The sequence below is a fragment of the Anopheles coluzzii genome, chromosome 2 (genome assembly GCF_943734685.1).
Source record: "Anopheles coluzzii chromosome 2, AcolN3, whole genome shotgun sequence".
Lineage (NCBI taxonomy): Eukaryota > Metazoa > Arthropoda > Insecta > Diptera > Culicidae > Anopheles > Anopheles coluzzii.
This window is the reverse complement of record NC_064670.1, coordinates 13,980,580-14,000,769: the sequence shown is the minus strand read 5'-3', so window position 1 is coordinate 14,000,769 and position 20,190 is coordinate 13,980,580. Positions and strand designations below refer to the sequence as shown.

At 46.6% G+C, this 20,190-nt stretch overlaps 2 protein-coding genes across 13 annotated transcripts in view; one reads left to right on the top strand and one right to left on the bottom strand.

Annotated features, from left to right (window-relative positions):
* LOC120948088 (serine-rich adhesin for platelets) overlaps positions 1 to 17,235 on the top strand; it is a 161,232-nt gene extending 143,997 nt beyond the window's left edge. For 3 of the 4 annotated variants that reach the window (XM_049606346.1, XM_040364068.2, XM_049606345.1), the window contains 4 exons: positions 32 to 715; positions 1,121 to 4,258; positions 4,448 to 4,526; positions 6,315 to 17,235. In XM_049606346.1, coding sequence (XP_049462303.1) covers positions 32 to 715; positions 1,121 to 4,258; positions 4,448 to 4,526; positions 6,315 to 6,331 — 3,918 coding nt within the window. In that variant the 3' untranslated portion in view covers positions 6,332 to 17,235. The remainder of the gene's footprint in view (positions 1 to 31; positions 716 to 1,120; positions 4,259 to 4,447; positions 4,527 to 6,314) is intronic. The other variant, XM_040364069.2, reaches the window with a different exon arrangement.
* Positions 15,208 to 20,190, bottom strand: part of LOC120961590 (interference hedgehog-like) — an 82,513-nt gene continuing 77,530 nt past the window's right edge. For 4 of the 9 annotated variants that reach the window (XM_040385401.2, XM_040385405.2, XM_040385403.2 and 1 more), the window contains exon 10: positions 15,208 to 20,142. In XM_040385401.2, the coding sequence (XP_040241335.2) occupies positions 19,321 to 20,142 (822 nt within the window). In that variant the 3' untranslated portion in view covers positions 15,208 to 19,320. Of the gene's footprint in view, positions 20,169 to 20,190 lie in introns of all 9 variants that reach the window. The other 5 variants (XM_040385406.2, XM_040385407.2, XM_040385410.2 and 2 more) reach the window with 3 other exon arrangements.

Here is a 20,190-nt window from a genome sequence, read left to right as displayed (position 1 = left end):
CTCACCCAACGCCCTTTACCGCCAATTTCAGCTGCAGCTCAGCCAGAACAAGCTATCCGCATCGACCACGGTGGCAGCGACGACAGCACCGACGGTCGTCAGCGCCGTCCCCGTGCCTTCAATGGCAGTCACAGCGACGACCACACTCTCCGCCTCGAACAGTGGCGCCACCATCGTGCACCAGAACGGAGGAACCCTTAGCGGCAACGGCAGCAGCATCATCAGCAAGGCGACAAACGCTGGCAGTGCTAGTGCCGATCCTAATGGACCGGTGACGGCAACCCTCACGGTGTCATCGTCGTCTGCGGCCAGTACGTCCTCGCTCAGTGCGGTCAGTGCGGTTTCGGCGACCTCGCTGACGGCTGGGACAGCAGGACCGGGTAGTGGCAGCTCTTCTGCTGCTGCTGCTGCTGCTGCTGCTACCCAACAACCTGCCACCGGTACCACCGCTACCACAACTACCACCACCACCACTACGACCGCTACCAAGCTGGAGCAGAAGCCGGTCGAGTGTAATCTGTGCCACCGGAAGTTCAAAAATATTCCCGCCCTGAACGGGCACATGCGACTGCACGGCGGCTACTTCAAGAAGGACTCGGAGGCGAAGAAATGTGATAAGAAGGAAAACACGGGCCCCCCGCTACAGACGGCGAGCGTGGGCGTGCGGGCACTGATCGAGGAGAAGATTATCAACAAGCGCAGCAAGGATTTGAAGGTACGACAATCCCGATTTTTAAATACGTATTTGTGTGTATGTGTGTTAGAGCCTTATGTTGTGCTTCTATTGCGATCGATTGTTTTGCCGAAGAGAATGTTCGTGCGTTGATGCTTTTGCGAAAAGCAGATTGCATACCGACAGGCGTTGGTTACTAAGCTCCTGAAAGTATGCAATTTGTTGTTTGCAAATCGCTTGTCAAAAGAGTTTTGGTGCATCATTTTAACGCTCCGAACGTCCCTTCTAAACGATCCCTCACGCTGCATGCATCGATACACTTGTCGTCTCTTTCGTTGTCTCTTCCGTTCCGTTCCCTAATGTGTTGTGGTATTTTTTTACTTTATTTTTTTTCCATTCGGTGTACCAATTCCGTGCCACCCCCCCGCGGCATTTGCGTAATGATAGAATCTCTTGTTGAAGGGTTCGTTCGTGGTGCCGGCACCGCCGCTCACCGCCCGCCGGCTGATCGACGCCAACGAAGCATTCCTCTCGTCCAAACCGAGCACGGTCGCGATCGTCTCCACGTCGAACGGCACCACGCAGATCATCAACACCGCCACCCTGCACTCCAAGGCGACCGTGCTGAGCGTCAGCAGTGCGCCGCCGCCCTCCAACAACACCACCACCTCGACCACCCTCGCGCCCTCGATAACGATCAACGGGCTGGGGGCGGCGGGCGCAGCAACGGAGCTGAAGGATGCGACGCTCATCGAACTGCTCAAGCGCGGCACCAAGGTGGCCGTCAAGCGGGCGATGGCGAGCGGTGACTCCTCCACCGTGCTCTCACTACAGCCACAAGCCACGCCCAACCCAACGGTGACGGTGGTTTCGACCGCGAGCAGCACCAACCCTGCCCAGCTGCTCACGTCCGCCAACACGCGCACGCTTACGGTTGTCCCGACCGGCCCAACGCTTTCCACCAGCACCACCACCGGCAAGCAGTCCGGTCAAACGATCGCCGGCCCAACCCTGCTGGCCAATGCCACCGCCAGCACCGAGCCGACGCCCCTGTCGCTAACCATATCGCAAGCGCCGGCCACGACCCCCGGCGACGTGTTCACCCTCGCCTACTCGACCGACTTCGGCGACGGCGATGTGTACAGCGTGAGCGACACCGCCATGCTGCTGCAGGCCGTCGATCCGATCCAGCTGCTGCACGACTCCAACTCGGCCGAGCCGCTCGACGAGATCGCCCTGTCCGACTACGGCTCGATCAGCGACCAGGGCTTCACCCCGTCCCGCCAAATCCAGGCCGTGCTCGACTCGCCCCTGCCCGAGGGATTGGCCGAGTTTAGTGCCCTGCACGGCAAGGACTTTAGCGTCCTGTACGGTGGCACCGGTGCGCCCTCCAGCGAACCGAACGGCAGCAGCAGCACCACCAACACCAGCGCGCTACTACAATCATCCCCCTCGGGGGCGCATCTTTCCCCGCTACCCTCACCGCTAGCCTACCCAACGCCACCGGCATCGCACGAAGCGGTCGCACAAGCGTCCCCCTTCCTGGACGACTCGCGCCACTTCACCGACGCGGGCTCCTTCTTCGACGACAAGCGCAGTGCGCAAAGCTTTCTGGACGATGGTTTCTTCAAAACCGAACCGAAGGACGGCGACTGCAAGGCGTCCGAGAGCGCGAAGATACTGGCGCTCAAGCACGAGCTGCTGGACGAAAACCACGACCTGTTCCGGGCGAACAAACACCACCTGCTGGACGAGCACTGCTCAGAGCTGTTCAAGACGGAGGACGGGTTTTTCGCCGAGTCGAAACCGTCGGCGGACGGGACGTCCAAGATGAACCTGGACTTTCTGGACGACGCGCAGGTGTTCATCGAGGAGACGCGCAACGCGTCCTCCCCGCTGTCGAATGCCTTCTTTTCCGCCACCATGTCGTCGGCGGCGGAGGTCAAGGAAGCGCTCGACGAGGTCCTGCCGAACGATGACGATGACGACATTGGCGTGTCCGAGGGCGACATCGACCTGTACTACCTGAACGGCCTTTCCTCGCTGCAGTCGCAGATGATGCCCAACTCGGACGATCCGCTGCTGTCCTCCTCGCCGAAGGACTTTGCCCACCGGCAGCACCAGAAGTTTCTGTTCGAGCAGAGCCAGGCGGCCCAGCAGCAGCAGCTCGCCCAGCATCAGCAGCAGCTGCAGCAGCAACAACAGCAGCAACAGCAGCAACAGCAGCAACTTCAGCAGCAGCAGCAGCAACAAGCGGGTGTTACCACCACCACCACCAACCACCACTGTATGCCTCCCAGTGCCAAAAAGTCCAAACCTTCCGACGTGGAAGCGAGCGGCACGTTCGGGGCGGACGCCAGCAAAGCACCACTCACGGTCCAAACCGACCCGATGCCAAAGGATGCCGACAGCGTGTTTCTCAGCCCGAGCAGCCTGTCCTCGCACAGCTGCTCCTCCTCTTCGTCCTCCTCCTCGCTGTCGCTCTCGTCCGTAGCGTCGCCCCGGCTGCAGCATGCACTGCTGGGCAGTGCCCACCCGGCCGCCGGTGGTGTCGTGTGGCCCCGCAAACGCTCCCAAACATCAGCGTCCTCACAGTCGCCCTCAGCCAACAGTGCCGCCGGGACCACCCCATCCCATCCCGCCGGTCAGCGCAAGCCGACGGTCTATCTGTCGAAGCTGCGACGATCCACGGCGGCACTGCTGCCCGCCCTGCACTACACGCCCGCCCCGATGCTCAACCCGGAACGGTGCGGCACGGCCGGGCTGTACGCGAGCGCGGCCGGCGGCTCGGTCGTCGAGCCCGATCTCGACTCCACGATGGACAGCACGAGCGATATCTTTTCCGAGCCGCCGCTGCCGATCCGGCCGCGCATCAACCTCGGCCCCGACTATCAGGCGACCTTGCCGGACTGCGCGCGCCCGGCCTACGCGGCGCCGTTCCAGCCCGGCGTCCCGCCGGTGCAGCGGCTCTGGGATCCGGCGCTCGCGCCAAACGACCGCCAGCTGCAGCGGTTCATCGAGCTGGCCCGTTCGTCCGCCGCACCGCTGGGTTGCCACTCGGAGGAGAATGCACTGCGCGCCCTGCTGGAGGCGAACGGTGAGATACACCAGGCGATACTGGGCATGCTGCAGGGCCCGCCCGCCACCATCCATCGCCGGTGGACGGCGGACGAGATCGAGCAGCTGATACAGGGGCTGGAAGAGTACGGCAAGGACTTCCACCGGATCGCTCGCGATCTGTTGCCCGGCAAGTCGACGGGCGATTGCGTGCAGATGTACTACTTCTGGAAGAAGCTCGGCATCGACTACGGCAAGGGTACGACGGCGCTGGCTGCCGGGCCGAAGTACGGTGGGCTGCATGGGGCGCTTTCGCCTACACCGTCACCACCAGCACCAACGCCCCCGGTAGAGGATCTGCTGCTCGATCATCTTGACTATACGGCCTCGGCAAGCGCTGGAGCGACGATGCCCCGGGGGCAACAGGCTGGCGGCTCGAACAGTGGCAATTTGCAGCCGAATGGGCACGGTAGTAGCACGGCCAGCGACGTCCGACCGCATGTGTGCGAGGTTCCTGACTGTTCAGCGGTAAGTCGAGCTATCTTAGTTTAACTTACACTAACAAAATGATGCTCTAGACAAGGTCTTGGGCTGGATTTCGATCTAAAATACATTACCTAATAACAACACTAAGGGCCTGTTGTACCTGCTTTTTCATCTCTTTTTCTCCCTCTTTCTCTTTCTCTCTCTCTCCCTTTCTCTCTCTCTCGTTCGCAGAGCTTCTCGTCCAAAGCGGCCCTTCACGGGCACATTCGCATACACTGCATCGGGCGCAACCACAGCACAGTTCAAAATGGTAATTTCTTGAGTGCCGCCGGTAACCCCATTAACCCTAACCACATACCGACAAAGGATGACTATCCCTGCAAGGTGTGCGGCAAGTAAGATCACCCCATAAATGCTCGTTTTACGAATAACAACAACAACAACAACAACAACCACAACTCAACTTCACAGAAATACTTAGCAGAGAGAAAACTGTTTCAGAAGCAGCACAGAACAACCAAAACAACAAAAAAAACAATGTTTTGCATTTATGTTTGCGCATTTTAGGTTTTCTTTTTTTTGTAGGGGCGTCCTCCTTTCCGAGTGTGGCGTTTGAATCGTTTTCGAGCCTTGTGGGTAGGAGCAGCCGACCGGTTTAGTTTTATGCTCCTTGGGTGTCTTCTGTTCAACTTGAACGATTCCGGGTTGGGCCTAATTCCTAGTTTCTTCGGGTTTTGCCAAAGGGGGTTAGCTTTGTAGCCAGCCAGAGGAAACTGGGAAGCTCTAGAATCTTCCAACACCAACCACAAGCGTCGAGAGCGGAAAAAACCCCCGCCCGGACCGGAACTCGACGCCATCTCGTATCAGTTGCAGTTCTGTTAGCTCTGATTTCAAACTAGATTGTGTGTGCGTGTGTGTGCGTGTATGTATGCGTTAGTATGTGTGCGTCTGTATCAAAACCTAAGGAACACACACATCAAACACACTCCAGTATTCGGTTACATTCACCACAACAACAGAACAAAATTCAACACGCTTAGTTAGGGGGGAACATGAGCCTTAGCAAGTGTTCCGGCATGACTCGTGTCGCGTGTGTCGCTACTAGCTTCTCTCTATCGATCTTTCTACCACGTAGAGCTCATCTGGCTGTTTACTTTACTTTACAAAAGCGATGAGAAATTCCTTTCTTTGCCTACGTTAATATGGGCTCTTCTGTGATCTATTCTTTGAACAAGTTTGAGCATCTCTCTGTCTCTCTCGCTCTATCGCTCCTCATAGCAACTACTATTAGCGTACATGTGTATGGGTGTGTATAGTGTGAAAGTGGGCGTGAATGTGTGTGTGTGTGTTATTTATTCATGTAGATGTGTTTATGTGCTGTCTGTTGTCTGTCTGTTGTCGCACCAGCAACAAAGTGTGTGCCTTTTAAAACGAGCATTCTGGGATAACTCCCCTGAGTGCCCCCTTTAGTACTCCTTCTCTGCCGGAGTACTTCTTTCCGACTGCTCTCCTTCTCTCCTGCTCTCTGTCTCTCTCTCTGCTCTACTTCTCCTTTCTAAATGCTTGCTGCTTCACCTATGCCGTAGTGGAAGAGGACGGTCGAATGCGACTGAAATGCCACTTAGCTACTACCAAACTAATGTGTCACTAATGTACACCTGTACAACTTACTTCTACTACTACTATCTCTTACAAACACTACTGCCGATCTAGATCTACTACCGCAATCACTAATGCTATAAATCAAACCTTGTAGCTACTACTACCTCTACTACTACTATCGCTGATTTACTAAAAAGAAAAGAAAAGAAAAAAAAAATATTAACAAATAAACCCGCTTCTTACGTCAGTGTGCGTGTGTTTGTGTCTTGCGTCCCAGCCCCGCTTCCTAGAGCGTAGTGAAAACAATGCCAAAGCAAACAACGACTCCCACTCAACTAACAAAACGAAACCACCCGAACTAATCCACTGCGCATCCACTGCGCTCTCTGCTCCGCCGAACTAAACCACTATTAATTGCGTTTCCCTTTTCTTGCCCTTTTCTTTCTTTTTCCTTCCTTCATTCGGTTCGGTCGATCGCTTTCCGAACGGCCTGCAGGGTATTCAATAAGGTAAAAAGCCGAAGCGCTCACATGAAGTCACACCGGCCGCAGGATGCAAGCGATCAGCTGCAGCACCAGCTACAACTGCACCAGCAACAGTTGCAACAGCAGCAGCAGCAACAGCAGCAACAGCAGCAGCAACAGCAGCAGCAGCAACGGCAGCAGGATAGCGAAAGGCCAGAAGTGCCCGAAGAAGGCACGCAACTGCAGCTAACAGTGACCAAGTGAGCCGAAGAATCGCGGAAAGAAAGCGTTACGCAAAACAGCATCTAGACAATCTTCACAGCGCCTCCCGCCTCCGGCAGATGGCGCACGGCCAAAGAGGGGAGGGCGCACACGTGGCGGGTGCGAAACGTTGCTACGAATACATCAAGGCGCTTACGCCACTGACGGGGTCGCCCCGGAAAAGCAAGCCAACCAACCTGAAACACGTCTCACCGTTTTATTCACCACCTTGACCGAGGGGAGCACAGGAGTGAAGCATCAAGTAGAGAAATAAGTAGTAGAAGATGAAGAAGAAGAAGGAAGAAGAGGTAGAAGAAGAAGAAGGAAAAGAAGAAGTTGAAGAAGTGGTAGAAGAAGAAGAAGAAGAAGAAGAAGAAGAAGAAGAAGAAGAAGAAGAAACTTTACACTTAACTAACGAAAGGTTGTTAAAGCTACAAATTACCGTGAAGAAAGCAAAAAACTTAACCCCACAGAAGAGAAAAAACAAAGAGATTGTAAGAGAAGCTAACCGAGATGAGTGAATAGCAGAAACCCAAGCACGGGGAGGACACTAATGGTTCCCCTTTCCCTTTTTGCTACGGTGTTTGCTATTGTGTAAGTACTGTGAAAATACCAGGTCAAATTATGTCAACTTCCAGCGATAACCTTACTATAAACCTACAGAGCTAAGTGCACAACGAGTGAAACCAACAAGTGAAGAACTTTAAAATCTCTCCAAAGCAAAACCGAACGGTGCGGGGCGTTCGTGCGCGTGGGAAAAAAATTCCCAACCTTCTAACCTGCATAGCGTAAACCACCTAAGAATCTATATACTTAAGAACCGGGTCGCTCTACCGCCCCGGATCGGTTAGCAGGCGTATGTGTGTGCGTGTGTGGGAGGGTTTTTGTACACAAGTCAGTTTTTTGTGTTGTTAAATCTTTCTACTCTAGTCGTAATATTTGGAACTGCTCAACCTGCACACACACATACACACATACATACAGCGACACACACGCATCCTCTTCGTGTGCTTCGTGTGGTGCATAACATAAATGTAATATTATAGTGTAACACAAAAAAAACGTAAACGGTTGTCGCTAACAAAGAGCAAAAACAGCAAAACAGCACTCACATTATAATGAGAATAGGCAAAGCTGTTCGAGCTAGTGGCTTGATATCGATGTTTGTTTTTGTTGGTTCCTTGTAGATAAAAAAAATACCCCGACCCTCCCAAGAGGATCATCTTGCATCTCGTTCGCTCATCGATTGTACATACAGAGAAAGACTTGGTGGTGTTCTGTATTTTAACACACACACTCATACACACATTCATTGTTATATCATACACCCATACACATATACACACTAGCACACGTGTGGGTGTGTGTGCTTGTGTGCTTTAGGCTTAAGCTCCGTTGCGACGTAGTCAGCATCAGCCAAGCGTATAGGAAAAGACATCGACAGCAGTGCGCGCACCTTGATCGCGTTTTGCTGTTCTTTTAGTGCAAGTGAACTCCGCGCGCTCTCGCGCGCGTGTGTGTGTGGGTTTGTGCAGATAGACGTAAGTGAAAGAAAAGTGAACGATTTTACGTTACCAAAAAAAAAAAAAAAGACGAATAATTGTTCATCCCTCGTAGAGGCATGAACGGTCAGAAGAGCCCGGAGCACACTCGTCCCGTTTCCAGTATTAAAGAAACACTCTTCCAAAAACAAAACCCGCTCAACTCGAATACAATCACAGCTAAAAAAAGGGAATTGTCCCGCCATGCGCCAAAAATCAATTTGTTGTGACAACTTGTCAAACGACACCTGTGTGCAAACGAAAGTGAGCGGCAGACACGCAACGGACATATGTAAAGTAGCAGAAGAAGAAGAAGAAAAGAACAAACAAAACACAGTGCCGTAAATGAGAGTGACGATTTAGCAGAGAAAGAAGGAAGACAATGGGCAATGGAATGGAAAAACTCCATTTGAAAGAAACAAAGAACAAAAAGACACACGCTCATGTGAGACAAAAACAACACACTACACTGACCGCGAGGAAGAGAGAGAGAGAGAGAGAGAAAGAGAGAGAGAGATAGAGAGAGAGAGAGAAAGAGAGAAAGAAAGAGAGAAAAAGCGAAAGAGAATATATATATATACATATATAGATAAGATAAGAGCGTAAAATACAAAGTAGTTTCAGTAACACGCGATACACACTCTATTTCCTGTCGAACTAACAAGTTTTACTAAAATTGTGTAAAAAAACAAACAAACAAACAAACAACAAAACATAGGAGAAGAAAGGAAAAACCGTAAACTTGAAAAACATGGTTGTATCTAGAACTTAAGTGTTGATCAATGTTCTTAATATTCTATAAACGATTTAATTGTACGTAAAGCCTCGAGCGGACGAGAGCTGCACACAGTAGCACAAAAAGAGTGTTTAGAGTTAAGGAGAGAAAGGAGGAAAGCAAAACAAAGCACGAGGCGAGGCGAGAAGAATATGGTCCTTTTGTTAAGTGTGTAAAAACGAAAACAGAAACACGATATGAGAGCGATAGCGTAACGAGTTAAGGCGAAGCAACGTGAGAAGCGACGGGGAGAAACAAAACAAAACTAAGTGACTAAGCATTATTGAACAACACAGGGTTGACACGTACTTGTACACAGCAAACTTTACTAAGGCGCACGCAACAGCATCTTTCCCTTTTTGCTAATGCTCTCTCTCACTCACTCTCTCTCTCTTTCTTTCTCTCGCTCTAAGCTAATATCTTTTCGCGCACTTCACGAAAGCGAACGTTGTATCAGTGTGTTATACAGTAGTATACATTTATTTTTCTACTTCCGAATTTGATACGCGCAATTTTCGATCTTTCGAACATTGAACTAGTCAATACAGAAAAATATCGAAACAAAATACGAGAGGAACAGCACACATCACACAAACGCGCGCGTGCATTTGCCCATTGTTGCAAGTAGTCTCCAAAGGGCTGGGCGAACAGATTTAGAACACATTTGAGATGCTCAATTTCAGTACATTGGTTTGGCCTGATTTTGTGAATGGAAAATCATTTCTGTTGGTGCTTAGTGCTAAACCCTGAACAGTTGCTGTTTGATGATGTGATACATTATATTATCAACTTTACATGGCTGAGTAAGTGAACATTTTAATTAGCTCTTTATCACTTTATCGCTCTCTCTCTCTCTCTCTCTTTATTTTGAGTGACAATCAGTCCGACTCTCTAGCACTCCGCTCAAATTGCTCATCGAATAATCACTACTTACAACGATAAATTGCTAGCCCCCATTTTTATATTAACGAAAAAAAGGAAATTAAAAACAGCAGACACAACAAAATCAAACCCAAATAAAGTAAAGCACTCGGCAAGATCGATTGAACTGAGCAGCTCAGTTTGCAAGTGCAAATAAGTGTGTACAAACAAAAAGGGGAAAACCAACCAACAAACGAACAAACAAACAAACAAACAAACAAACAAACAAAAAGGCAAAATCAAATACTCCGCGTTGTGATTTTTAACGAATTAATGAAGAAGAATGAAGAGGGAAAAATACACACACACACACACAAGATAGACAGTGAAACAACCAACAAATAATACCGAGCAGCAGAAAACTCATACTGTTTTTCTCACTCACTCACTCTCTCTCTCTCTCTCTCACACACACACTCAAACACTGTATTACATACACACACTCTAAACTTTTTGCTGAAGAATAATGAATATTCTAGCACTACTACTACTACTACCACTACTACTACTTCGTTTACTGTTTGTAAATGGTTCTAGGACAATTTTTAGCTATAAATCTCGTCTCGGGCGGAGTGTTTGTGGCGCTGGAGTCAAAATGGAGCAAGCAAAGGGCAGCGCGAAATGATGGATCGTTTAAAACGAGTTCGCAGCTGGAATTATATACAAGTAAATTGTGTTTTGTGAAAAGGAGATGAACCTAAACAAAAACAGAACGAAAAATGCAACAAACCAGTTACCTCCTTTAAGGAATTGTATTTTTCTGTTCCTGTGCTTTTGTTTTTCAGTGCTAAAGCAATGCGCCCTATTTAAGCGCTTATCGTTTTGGTATCGCGTACGAACGGGAAGCAGTCTTATGTCTCTTTCTTATGAGTGCAATGCGTTTTTTTCTTTTTCACACCATAACAAGGTGCTTTGAACTCTAGTACTAGTTCTATCTTTTCTAACTCCCTGTGTTCTAACCCTGGCGAGGAGAGAAAGTGCTTCGAAGAAGAAAGAACAAAAAGAAGAAGGAAAACAAACAAAGATGTAAAAAGATGTAAAAGTTTATAAAAAGGAAGCCAAAAACAAAAAGTCGAACCGAACGAAGGTGAAGTAAGCAAAAACGCAACCCCTCTAAAGTGCACGAATGAAATGAAATGAAATTGAGATAATAGAAGTTAATACATATCAGTTTTTCTAGAAGAAATTAACGATAGACAAACGAAAACAAACTGGACAAACGCGCAACTCAAGCTGCAAACAAGGTGTATTTAAGGTAAAGAGAAGCTCTTGTAACTCTTCGTAACACTTCGGAAGAAACAAACAAAGCAAGAACAAAACACAGAACTCTGTGTAGCTTGTGCAATTGTATAGGGCAAATGGGTGGGAAGGGGGGGATAGGTGAAATCTCTTCCTCTTTTAATCTAAAACAAAAGAGAACACAGAAACACTTTTTAAAATAATGCTCCTTTAAACACTTGGTACAGAACTCGTACCCGTGCGGCTTGTACAGCGAAGCTCAAACCTTTACAGAAACGTTGTTGTGTACCTTATACTTGTATCTTTAAAAAAACAAAAGCAAAATACTATGATAACGTTGATAATGTATGTGTGTGTGTGTGTGTTTGTGTGTGTGTGTGTGCGTGTGTGTGCGTGTGGATGTGTGTCGCCAAATCCGGAAGGATCCGCCTGTAGAAATGTGAATGCGAGGTGTGTTTGTATGTGTGCGTTTAGTGGTTAAGTTTCTTCGTTTCCTTGGTGGGATGAAGAAAAATTTAAAAAAAAAAAAAACGATGCCAAATCTAGTTTTCTTTGACGAGTCAAAGCGCGTAGTGTGTAAAGGATACTCGTCAGAGTGTGCGTCGGCAGAGGAATGAGAATGGGAGCGCGAGCAGGGCACCAACGAAGGCTCGAGTGTCATCTTCCTTGTTCGTTTCTGTTTTCTGAAAAAAAAAGTCTTCGAACATTAATTTACATCAGCCAACTGAACAGCCAAAGTAAGAGAATCTCAGTTTCAAAAGATAAAAAAAAGACAGAGATGAAGCTAAGCGAGATAAAAGAAGAAGAAGAGGAGAAGACGCCTTCCAGAGAAGCACCGGGCGAAGAAGGTAAACAATATGTAAAAGTAAGACTAAATGACAATCCTAAGCAAAAGCAACAACATACAAAAAAAGAAGAAGAGCAAAGCAAAAGAAGCGACGGCAACGGAAATGAGGCGCAATTAAACAAAGCAAGCGAGCAAAACAGATAAAGCAAGCCGTACTGGGATGACTGTCCGGTCCGGCTCCACCATGCAAGCTCGTTCGTAAGGGGAGAGTGTGCAGCAGCAGCAGGTCCATTCGTTTCGTTGTGCTAAATGCGATTAGTAGTGTGTAAGTTTGTCATAATGCAGATGCATTTCACTTTTCTGTATAACACACACACACACGCACACACTCATACGAGCTAATGTTCTATATTAAGTTAGTTTTAGTTGCGTTTCACAGTACCCGTTTGATCTAACACGCGTGCCATCCATGGAACAAATTCCAATACGAAAAACGAAATGCTCGTTAGTTTAACTACAATCCAATAAGCAGAGAAAAGCATTCGTTTCCAGTAAGACACTGTTTGGTTTAAGACACTACACAATTAATACCCTAAGGGTTGGGAGAGGGGGGTTGGGGTTGAGGGTCTGCGTTTACTAAGCAGCATAAGAACACTCGGTTTAGATTATTCTGTTTTTTTACTTTGTTTTTAATTCAACACGTTGACGTTTGAGACGGATCAACGAGCTATAAATGAGCTTTGCTTAGTGAAAAACTATTACACCCCGTCGCCTTGCGATGGTTTCGTGTTTACTGATTGTAACTTTTACGTACACAATTAACTAGCTTAATGTGACAAAAACCCTCTGAAACTGGTTTTCAAATGGAGTTTATTGCTTGTTTTGTATGTTTGTTTAACTTTAAAATGTTTGTGTGATTGTTTTCTTTTGATTGTTCCTGTCCATTACGTTGATCGTTCGATGTTATCCTACCAATGGATATTAGAGGAATTAATTATTGCTTTATTGTATTGTAATTAAAACATTTATATCAAAACACACACACATATATACACGTACACTTTCTCCAACACCTACCGTCGCGAATGGGAAGCAGCTTTTACGCTCTTCTCTTCCTGTCCCGGCAGCAACGGCAGCAATCACCACGATCAACCATTTCGAAAATTAAACACCTCCTTACTTTTTACGCATTACGTGGCTCTGTGTGTGTGTGTTTGTGGTTTTAAGTGATGTGCGCTGCGTATTGGAATAGTATGGATATATTTATAAATGGAATTATCGAAAGTATATATATATTATACACATCATTATAATTAATTAATGCAAATTAAGTAATCGTTATAATTGCCGAGACAAGCGTGTGGTGGCGTGCGAATGGTATGTTAATGTAAGGCGTCTGCGCAGCAGCAGTACACACGAAGCTTGCAGGAAGCAGGAAACGCAGAAATTGTGTTATCCGATCGCAGCAAACATGAACATAAACAAAACAGGAATAATCAACCGAGATTTTGAGGAAAGGGAGGGGAAAAAAGACGGCAAAGGGAAGGTAAATAATGAGAGGAAGGAAAATATTTGCTTTTAAACCAACATACACAAACAGTAAACTGTAAAGAGAAATGACAACCCAAAACAACACACACACACACACACACGCTCAGACAGCCGGCCAGCCAGCCCACAGCAAAGCATAAAATAAAATATAAATGTTTTTCACTGTTAGTTTTTAATGTGATTATAACTTATAAGAAGATGCGAAACGCGAATGGCAAGCAGAAAGCATGAAAGACATATACACTATGATGAAATGTTACAACAGCAACAACAGAAAAACAAACAACAAGTCGATTAGAAATTGACAAAAGATATAAAAACGTAAACGAAGCAAAAAGGAGCAGGAAACACGACGAAAGCATGGCAAAAAGTAAAGCAGAAAGTGCACGTACAACAACACTACTCACTGTGAGTGAAATGAGGTTGTGCTTTTTTCGTATTTTTACTGCTAATAGTTTTCCTTTTTTTTATTTCTTTTGCTTATGTTGAGCAAAATTGGTTACGTTTTACGTTTGTTAATTGGTGGATGGTTGAAACAATGGTTCGCTTATTCTCATTGGTTTAGCACATTTGTTTACACTGTTTACACTAGAGCTAGGCTTCATTTTACTGCACTTATATAAATTAAAAAAAAAAGACAAATATCTGTTTCGCTCAAAAACTCTCACTCGTGGTTAGTGAAGCTGACTAGGAAAAGTTAATAATAAAAAAAACAGCTAAATTCTGTCAATTTTGTGATTGAACGCTTGCGGTCAACCACACAGCACAGCAAAGAAGAAGAAGAAAAAAAGAAGAAGAAAAGACGCACACATCGAACTGCTTTTAACAAACAAACATATTGCAACACACATCGATTACTGAACAGAACAGATTTTAACAGCGCTTTTGTTGGAGAAGCAACAGAATTTTAACCGATCACCTACAACAACGCATCCAAGCCATCGCCTGGCTCAAAAACAACGAAAACCAGTTTTATTCATGCAGCGTGTGATTGCGCAGCCTACTACTACACACTCAAATACTATTCGTTGCTCACACACACACACACGCAAATGCTACTGTTGAACTTTATGGCCTACTGAGCCACTCTGGCTGGTCGTTTTCATCGATTGTTGTTCACATCTATAACAGCGGTACCCCGTACCGCTGTACAAAATCAAAAAGAAGATTGGTTTTGGTTCGTAGAAAATGTGGCAATTCGGTTTGCTTTTTGCATTCACAACGATTGAAATTACATTTATTTATGGTGCTTTATGCAAGACGCACTAGCTATAAATTGCCCACAAAATCGAACGTAGAAGCGCAAAACAAAAATTCAAAACACAAAACAAATAGAACAATCCATCACAATGTGGCCAGAAGAAATGGAAATGAAAATTAGAAAAAAGAGAAAGAGAGAGAGAGAAAGAGAGAAAACTACAGACAAACAAAGAAAACTTTAAATAAAACGTGTTAAAGTAGAAAGAAGTTGCACGTAAAAAGAGCAAATGCAAACAAAACAAACAAAATGAAAAGAAAAACAAAATTCTGTGATTTCCAAAATTGCACTTAAATGCACCCTTTCCTTTCCTACTGCTACCAAAAAAAGAAGAAGAAGGAAAACTCAACCCATCTATGCAATTTGTGACGTCAGCGGTGGTGTAGGAAAAAGGAATGATGATATCGATTTTTTTACGAAAAAAACACACGCACACACACAAACACTTCTACCACTAAGACTAAGGAGGTTCCGAGGAATGGACTGTTAGTAGCAAAACCCTACGCGATGGCTCTGTAATTTTGCTTTTTTTTCCTTCCGTATCTTGACTAAACAATGCTTTTTGAAGTTGATGTTTTTTTGTTTGTGTAACTTTAATTCTTGCAGGTGCTTGAAGTAAGCTTTCCCATTTCTTGTTGATATACAAATGGGAAGGCAATAACATACATTTACGCAAGTGTGTGTGTGTGTGTGTGTGTTGAGAAGAATGATAAGAAAGAGGCATAATTACACAAATGCGTTGATAAGTAGATTAAAAAAAACGAAACGTTGAACACACACACACCGATTAATAGCAGCAGAAAACAAAAATGTAAAAGAGCAAACAGTTAAATATTCCAGTGCCAGTGCTATTTTTAACACACAAACACAAACAAAAAAGACACGAACAGAGAGCAAGGGAAGGGAAAGAACGCTTCCTGTGCACAAAATTACTAGATGAGAGCGAGAGATTGTTTTAGAGAGGAAGAAAAAACCAACAGAAAAACAAAAATTGAACCGAAACCATATGCCGTTCAGTGAAAGTTACCAACTGTTAAGACATTTAAAAACATTTCAAACAGCAAGGAAGGAAGCAAGGCAGGAGCTGATTGAGGAAAAGAGCCAAAAGGGTTTGAAGAACCATTGTAACCAGAATGTAGTGTTGAACGAAGAGGGTGGGGGAAATCGCATACATTGCGCTGCTGGGAACGGAATCAGATGGCCGATGACCCAGGAAAAGAGTGATTGAAATCAACCAAACCACACCCACACCCACACACACGCATACATACATGCAAATACAACCGAGGGCCGATTGATTTTGGTAATGATGTTGTGTGGAGCGTATGTGTGTGTGTGTAAGAGGCTGGTGGTGGATAGTAGGACGAGAAACGATGTATATTTTAAACTAAATGTGTGTATAAAACCAGCAACAAGCAAACAAAACAACACAAAACAAGAAAAAAAACCTGTGAAAATGACAGAAAAAAAGAAAAGAAATATATGTAATGTAAATTCTATTTAAAAAAGAAACCAATCTGCGTGTTTACTTATTTACGGGATGGTAATTTTGTAATTCGATTGTGGAGATTGATTGATTCAGTAAGTAATAGCTGTCAGAATTTAAATATTTATCAAACTATTTTTCCACAATATACAATTGCTTGTAATTTCATATCCGTTTATTCGTGTTTGTTTTTGATAATTTTATTTTTTTTATTAATCTTCTCCATCATACCAATGTTTGCACATCACTATGCCAGTTAGCGAAGACACAAACCAGCACAGCAAAAGCACAGTGTCTTATATTCACCACGCTGAACATTCACCACGGCAGCTATCGAACATCGAACAAAATGTTCATCGAACAGGATCATACATCCCGGTTGCGACAACAAGATTCGCCATGTTGCAAAACAACACACAAGAAACTGATCAATATTAACGGGTAAGAAACTAAAATCGAGATAGAAAATGTAAAAAAAAACTTCATTCCGCAACGACGCCCCTCATTCGCCATAGAAGAAAACAAAAAAAAAAAACGAAAAAAAAACCGATTTGCGCTGACACAACCTTTCCGACTGCTTGTACCAGGAGAGCATGCATGTCGGTAGGTAGCACGCAACGCGATACGCACACGGCACGCCGTTCTGCCGACACTAACATTCTGCTACGTTTGTAACAGGCGCACATGATCGATCGCAGTACACCGTGCTGTCTCTTTCATTCGCCCGAAATTAGTGTGTCGTGTGACGCGTGGTGCTACCTGCACAGATTCCTGCGCTCCTGTTACTTTTGCCGTATCGCGTACGGGGTCAAAACCGATTTCGCTTTTTTTGTTTTTTTTTCTGTTTTCCTCTATGGCATGCGTCGGTGAATGAGGGACGTTGTTGCGCAATGACGTTTTTCTCATTTTCTTTCTCGTTTTAAAATTCTTACCCGTTACCATTGCCAATTTCTTTCCATTCTTCTCAGCGCATACAAATAATCAACACACAATTTGCATTCTTTTCACGGTTTTCCTTTAATTGTTTCGCCATTTCTTACAGGTGTTTCTTCGCCATTGTGTTTCGCTTACGCTTCAAGCGCCTTTTGTGCTACGGGGAACGTAGAAGCAAACGTAAGTAAGCACACCCCCTCCCCCCAAAAAAAGACACGCACACACGCACACACACCAATCGTCGTTATGCGATCATCTATCTCCCTCATCCTAGTGCACAAAACGGACGTTAGCGAAGCGCTGATCAAGTAGAATCAAACAAACAAACAAAAAAATGGACACGCAGATGATGATGCTGGAATTATGATTTGATTGGGTGGATTTTACGCTTTTCTGTCGTTTTTTTGTGCCTTTTCTCTCTACTTGTTACACAAAATATACACGTACATCCAGTTGGTTCGCTAATAACTGCTCAGATTGCTACTGTTTACAAGTAGATGGAGGTGTTTTCTACCCTAGTTTTTTCAGTGTCCTTTAGCTATTCCTCTTCGTTATTTACAATCCTACAAGGCGCCTACATTCGGCCTTTTTGGAGCATCTTTTGCTAAAGAACAAAACTATAAACAACGCTGAACAAACGTTCTCCAAAACATGCTAAATGGCAAACCGGTTCGACTCCTTAGCTCTCTCTCTCTCTCTGTCTGTTCGAAACGTTCGATCTGGAATACATTGGAACCTTTTATGGGTTTCCGCGCATCTAACACATCTAAAATACTATCGCTCGTTTGCTGCTGTGCGCTGGTTTCCTTCCACTACCGGTTTAATAAATAATTTACACACATTTGTATAGCAGACTGCTGGCCGTGCGCGCTGTGTCAAACGTGCCAGGAAATTGTTAGCACTCCCCCCACTCGTCCCCTAGCCTAACCCCATACATGTATATTTCGCTAATGATTAATCAGTGCCCATCAGTCAGTTTAAAAAAAGAAGCTCAGTAAACATCTCACTATTATTCCCTATTTTCGATTCTTCCCGCCTTTTTTGATTCGCCTTTCAAATTTGTTACACATACATATACATCTGTGCTACATTTAAATAGTGTTTGTTTCTGTGTTTGTTTATGTGCGTGTGTATTACTATGGTGAAGCTAATGTGTACAGAACGATTGCGTCGCTTTCTGTTGCAATTGCATGCCTTCCACGTGGCAAAGCGCCTAAATGTATGCAATTTGTTGTCGTTACATTCCATTTTAATCATACCTTTGAACTACCAAAATCATGAAAAAACTAGTTTTGAACAGCTGTTTAAACTATGTGCCAAACAGCACAGATTCTAACACATTGCATAGCTTTAGGCGCATTGCATTGCTACCCTTCCAGCAAGTAGGCCGAGGCCGAGAGCTAACAGACTTGTTACAGTTCGTTTCTAAGCGTTACATTTCGGACTCCTGATTGTGTTGGTTGTTGGTGTGATTATCTAATGTGTGTACGTTAAGTATCTGTAGTAGTAGTAGTAGTAGTAGTATTAATAGCCGTATTAATAGCAATAGTAGTTATACGTTAAGTAGCACATTCACTGCTCGCCGCGCTTACGTGTGTCTTTTGTCTTCGCCTGCTCTGCTAATCCCTACACACACAGCTGTTAACAGTAGTTTCCCTCCCGTATAGCCTAAGTTCACGCCCCGTTCCAACCGAGGAGCCTTATTTACAATTATGCACCGACCCACTGTACCCGGGGCAGGGCCAGAGGTGCCTTTCAAACGGAAAGCGAAAGGTACATCGAACTAAACGAAGAATAGAGATTTAAGTACAGCAGCGGCACCCTTTGCTCATACGATCTAGCTTTAGGCACTAACTTAACCTTGCTAAAACCCTCGCCCCTCTCTCTAACTCTAACTCAGAAACAGGATGTATACAGACAACTCATGGACGGATGTAGTAGAAACAAAAAAAGTAAAAGGGGGCACGAACCCCGCAAAACCCGCTCTAACCCTCTCTAAACGCTAACCACCAGATCGTGCAGCACGGAGAGCAGCAGCTCGAACGGTGACACTCAGGATATTAGCCGGTACCCGTTCGCCCGCTCGTAGAACGCCTGCTTCTGGCAGTGGTGCTCCACGTCCTGCTGGGGCAGCTGGCGTGGCTTCCTAGCATGGCGCCGGCGCACCAGATACAGCAGCTTGAACGCACGCTTGCTGCGCCGCTTGCGGGAGACGATGGTGGATGAGGAGGACGCGCCGGTGGTTGCGCCGTCGGCGGCGGTCGGGACGGCGCCGGTCGGCCATTCTCATACCTCAATACTGTTCAAGCTGCCCGAGGACATGTTCTCGGCCCGGCCCAGCCTTGTCGCGCCCGGTCGCTTCATCCCGGCCGCACGCATCGGCATCGGCGAGCGGGCAACGGTTACGCCCTGCTGCTGCTGTTGCTGCTGCTGCTGAAGGAACTCACTGCTGGGTCCACGACCTATTCGTGGGCTGCCTGGGACGGAGCCGGACCCACGCCGCGTACGCCGTATCGAGGACTGGCGGCAATCGACGGGCGGCTGACCACCGTCCAGCACCAGCTTCGGATCGACGCCGTACGCCATGGTGGCACCGTTCGGGATCGGTCTGACCGCGGTGCGTTCGAGCGTGCGCCGGTGGGGCATCGAGGCAAGCATTAGCTGTTCCTGCTGCTGCTGCTGCTGTTGGTGCTGCTGCTGCTGCGCTTGCGGAATGCCACAACTGTTCATTGCCACGGTGGCGGCACTCGGATGATGCAGCGGCGGCAGTCCTCCGATGTGTTGCTGCTGCAGGTGATGTTGCTGCTGTTGGTTGGGAATCGATTGGTGGTTGTTATTAGTGGCTGGCTCGTGGGACAGCGTGGCAGCAGCCACTCCAGCCGGGTCCGTCGTTTCGTCGCCCTCGTCGCTACCATCGCCCGTCCGTCCGCCGCCGTCCGCCGGTTCGTCGCCCTGCTTCGGCACCGCATCGAGCGCGGCGTTTCGCTTCTTCCGTCTCCAGCCGCCCTCGATCGGGTTGGCGGTAGCGGTGCCAGCCGCCCGTGCCAGCCCGGCATCTCCCTCGACCAGCGTGTTCGGCAGGAAGCGCAGCTCCATCACAGTGCGATTCTAGAACAGTCACGCTGATTTCTGAGCTAGAATAAAACGCGTCCTCGC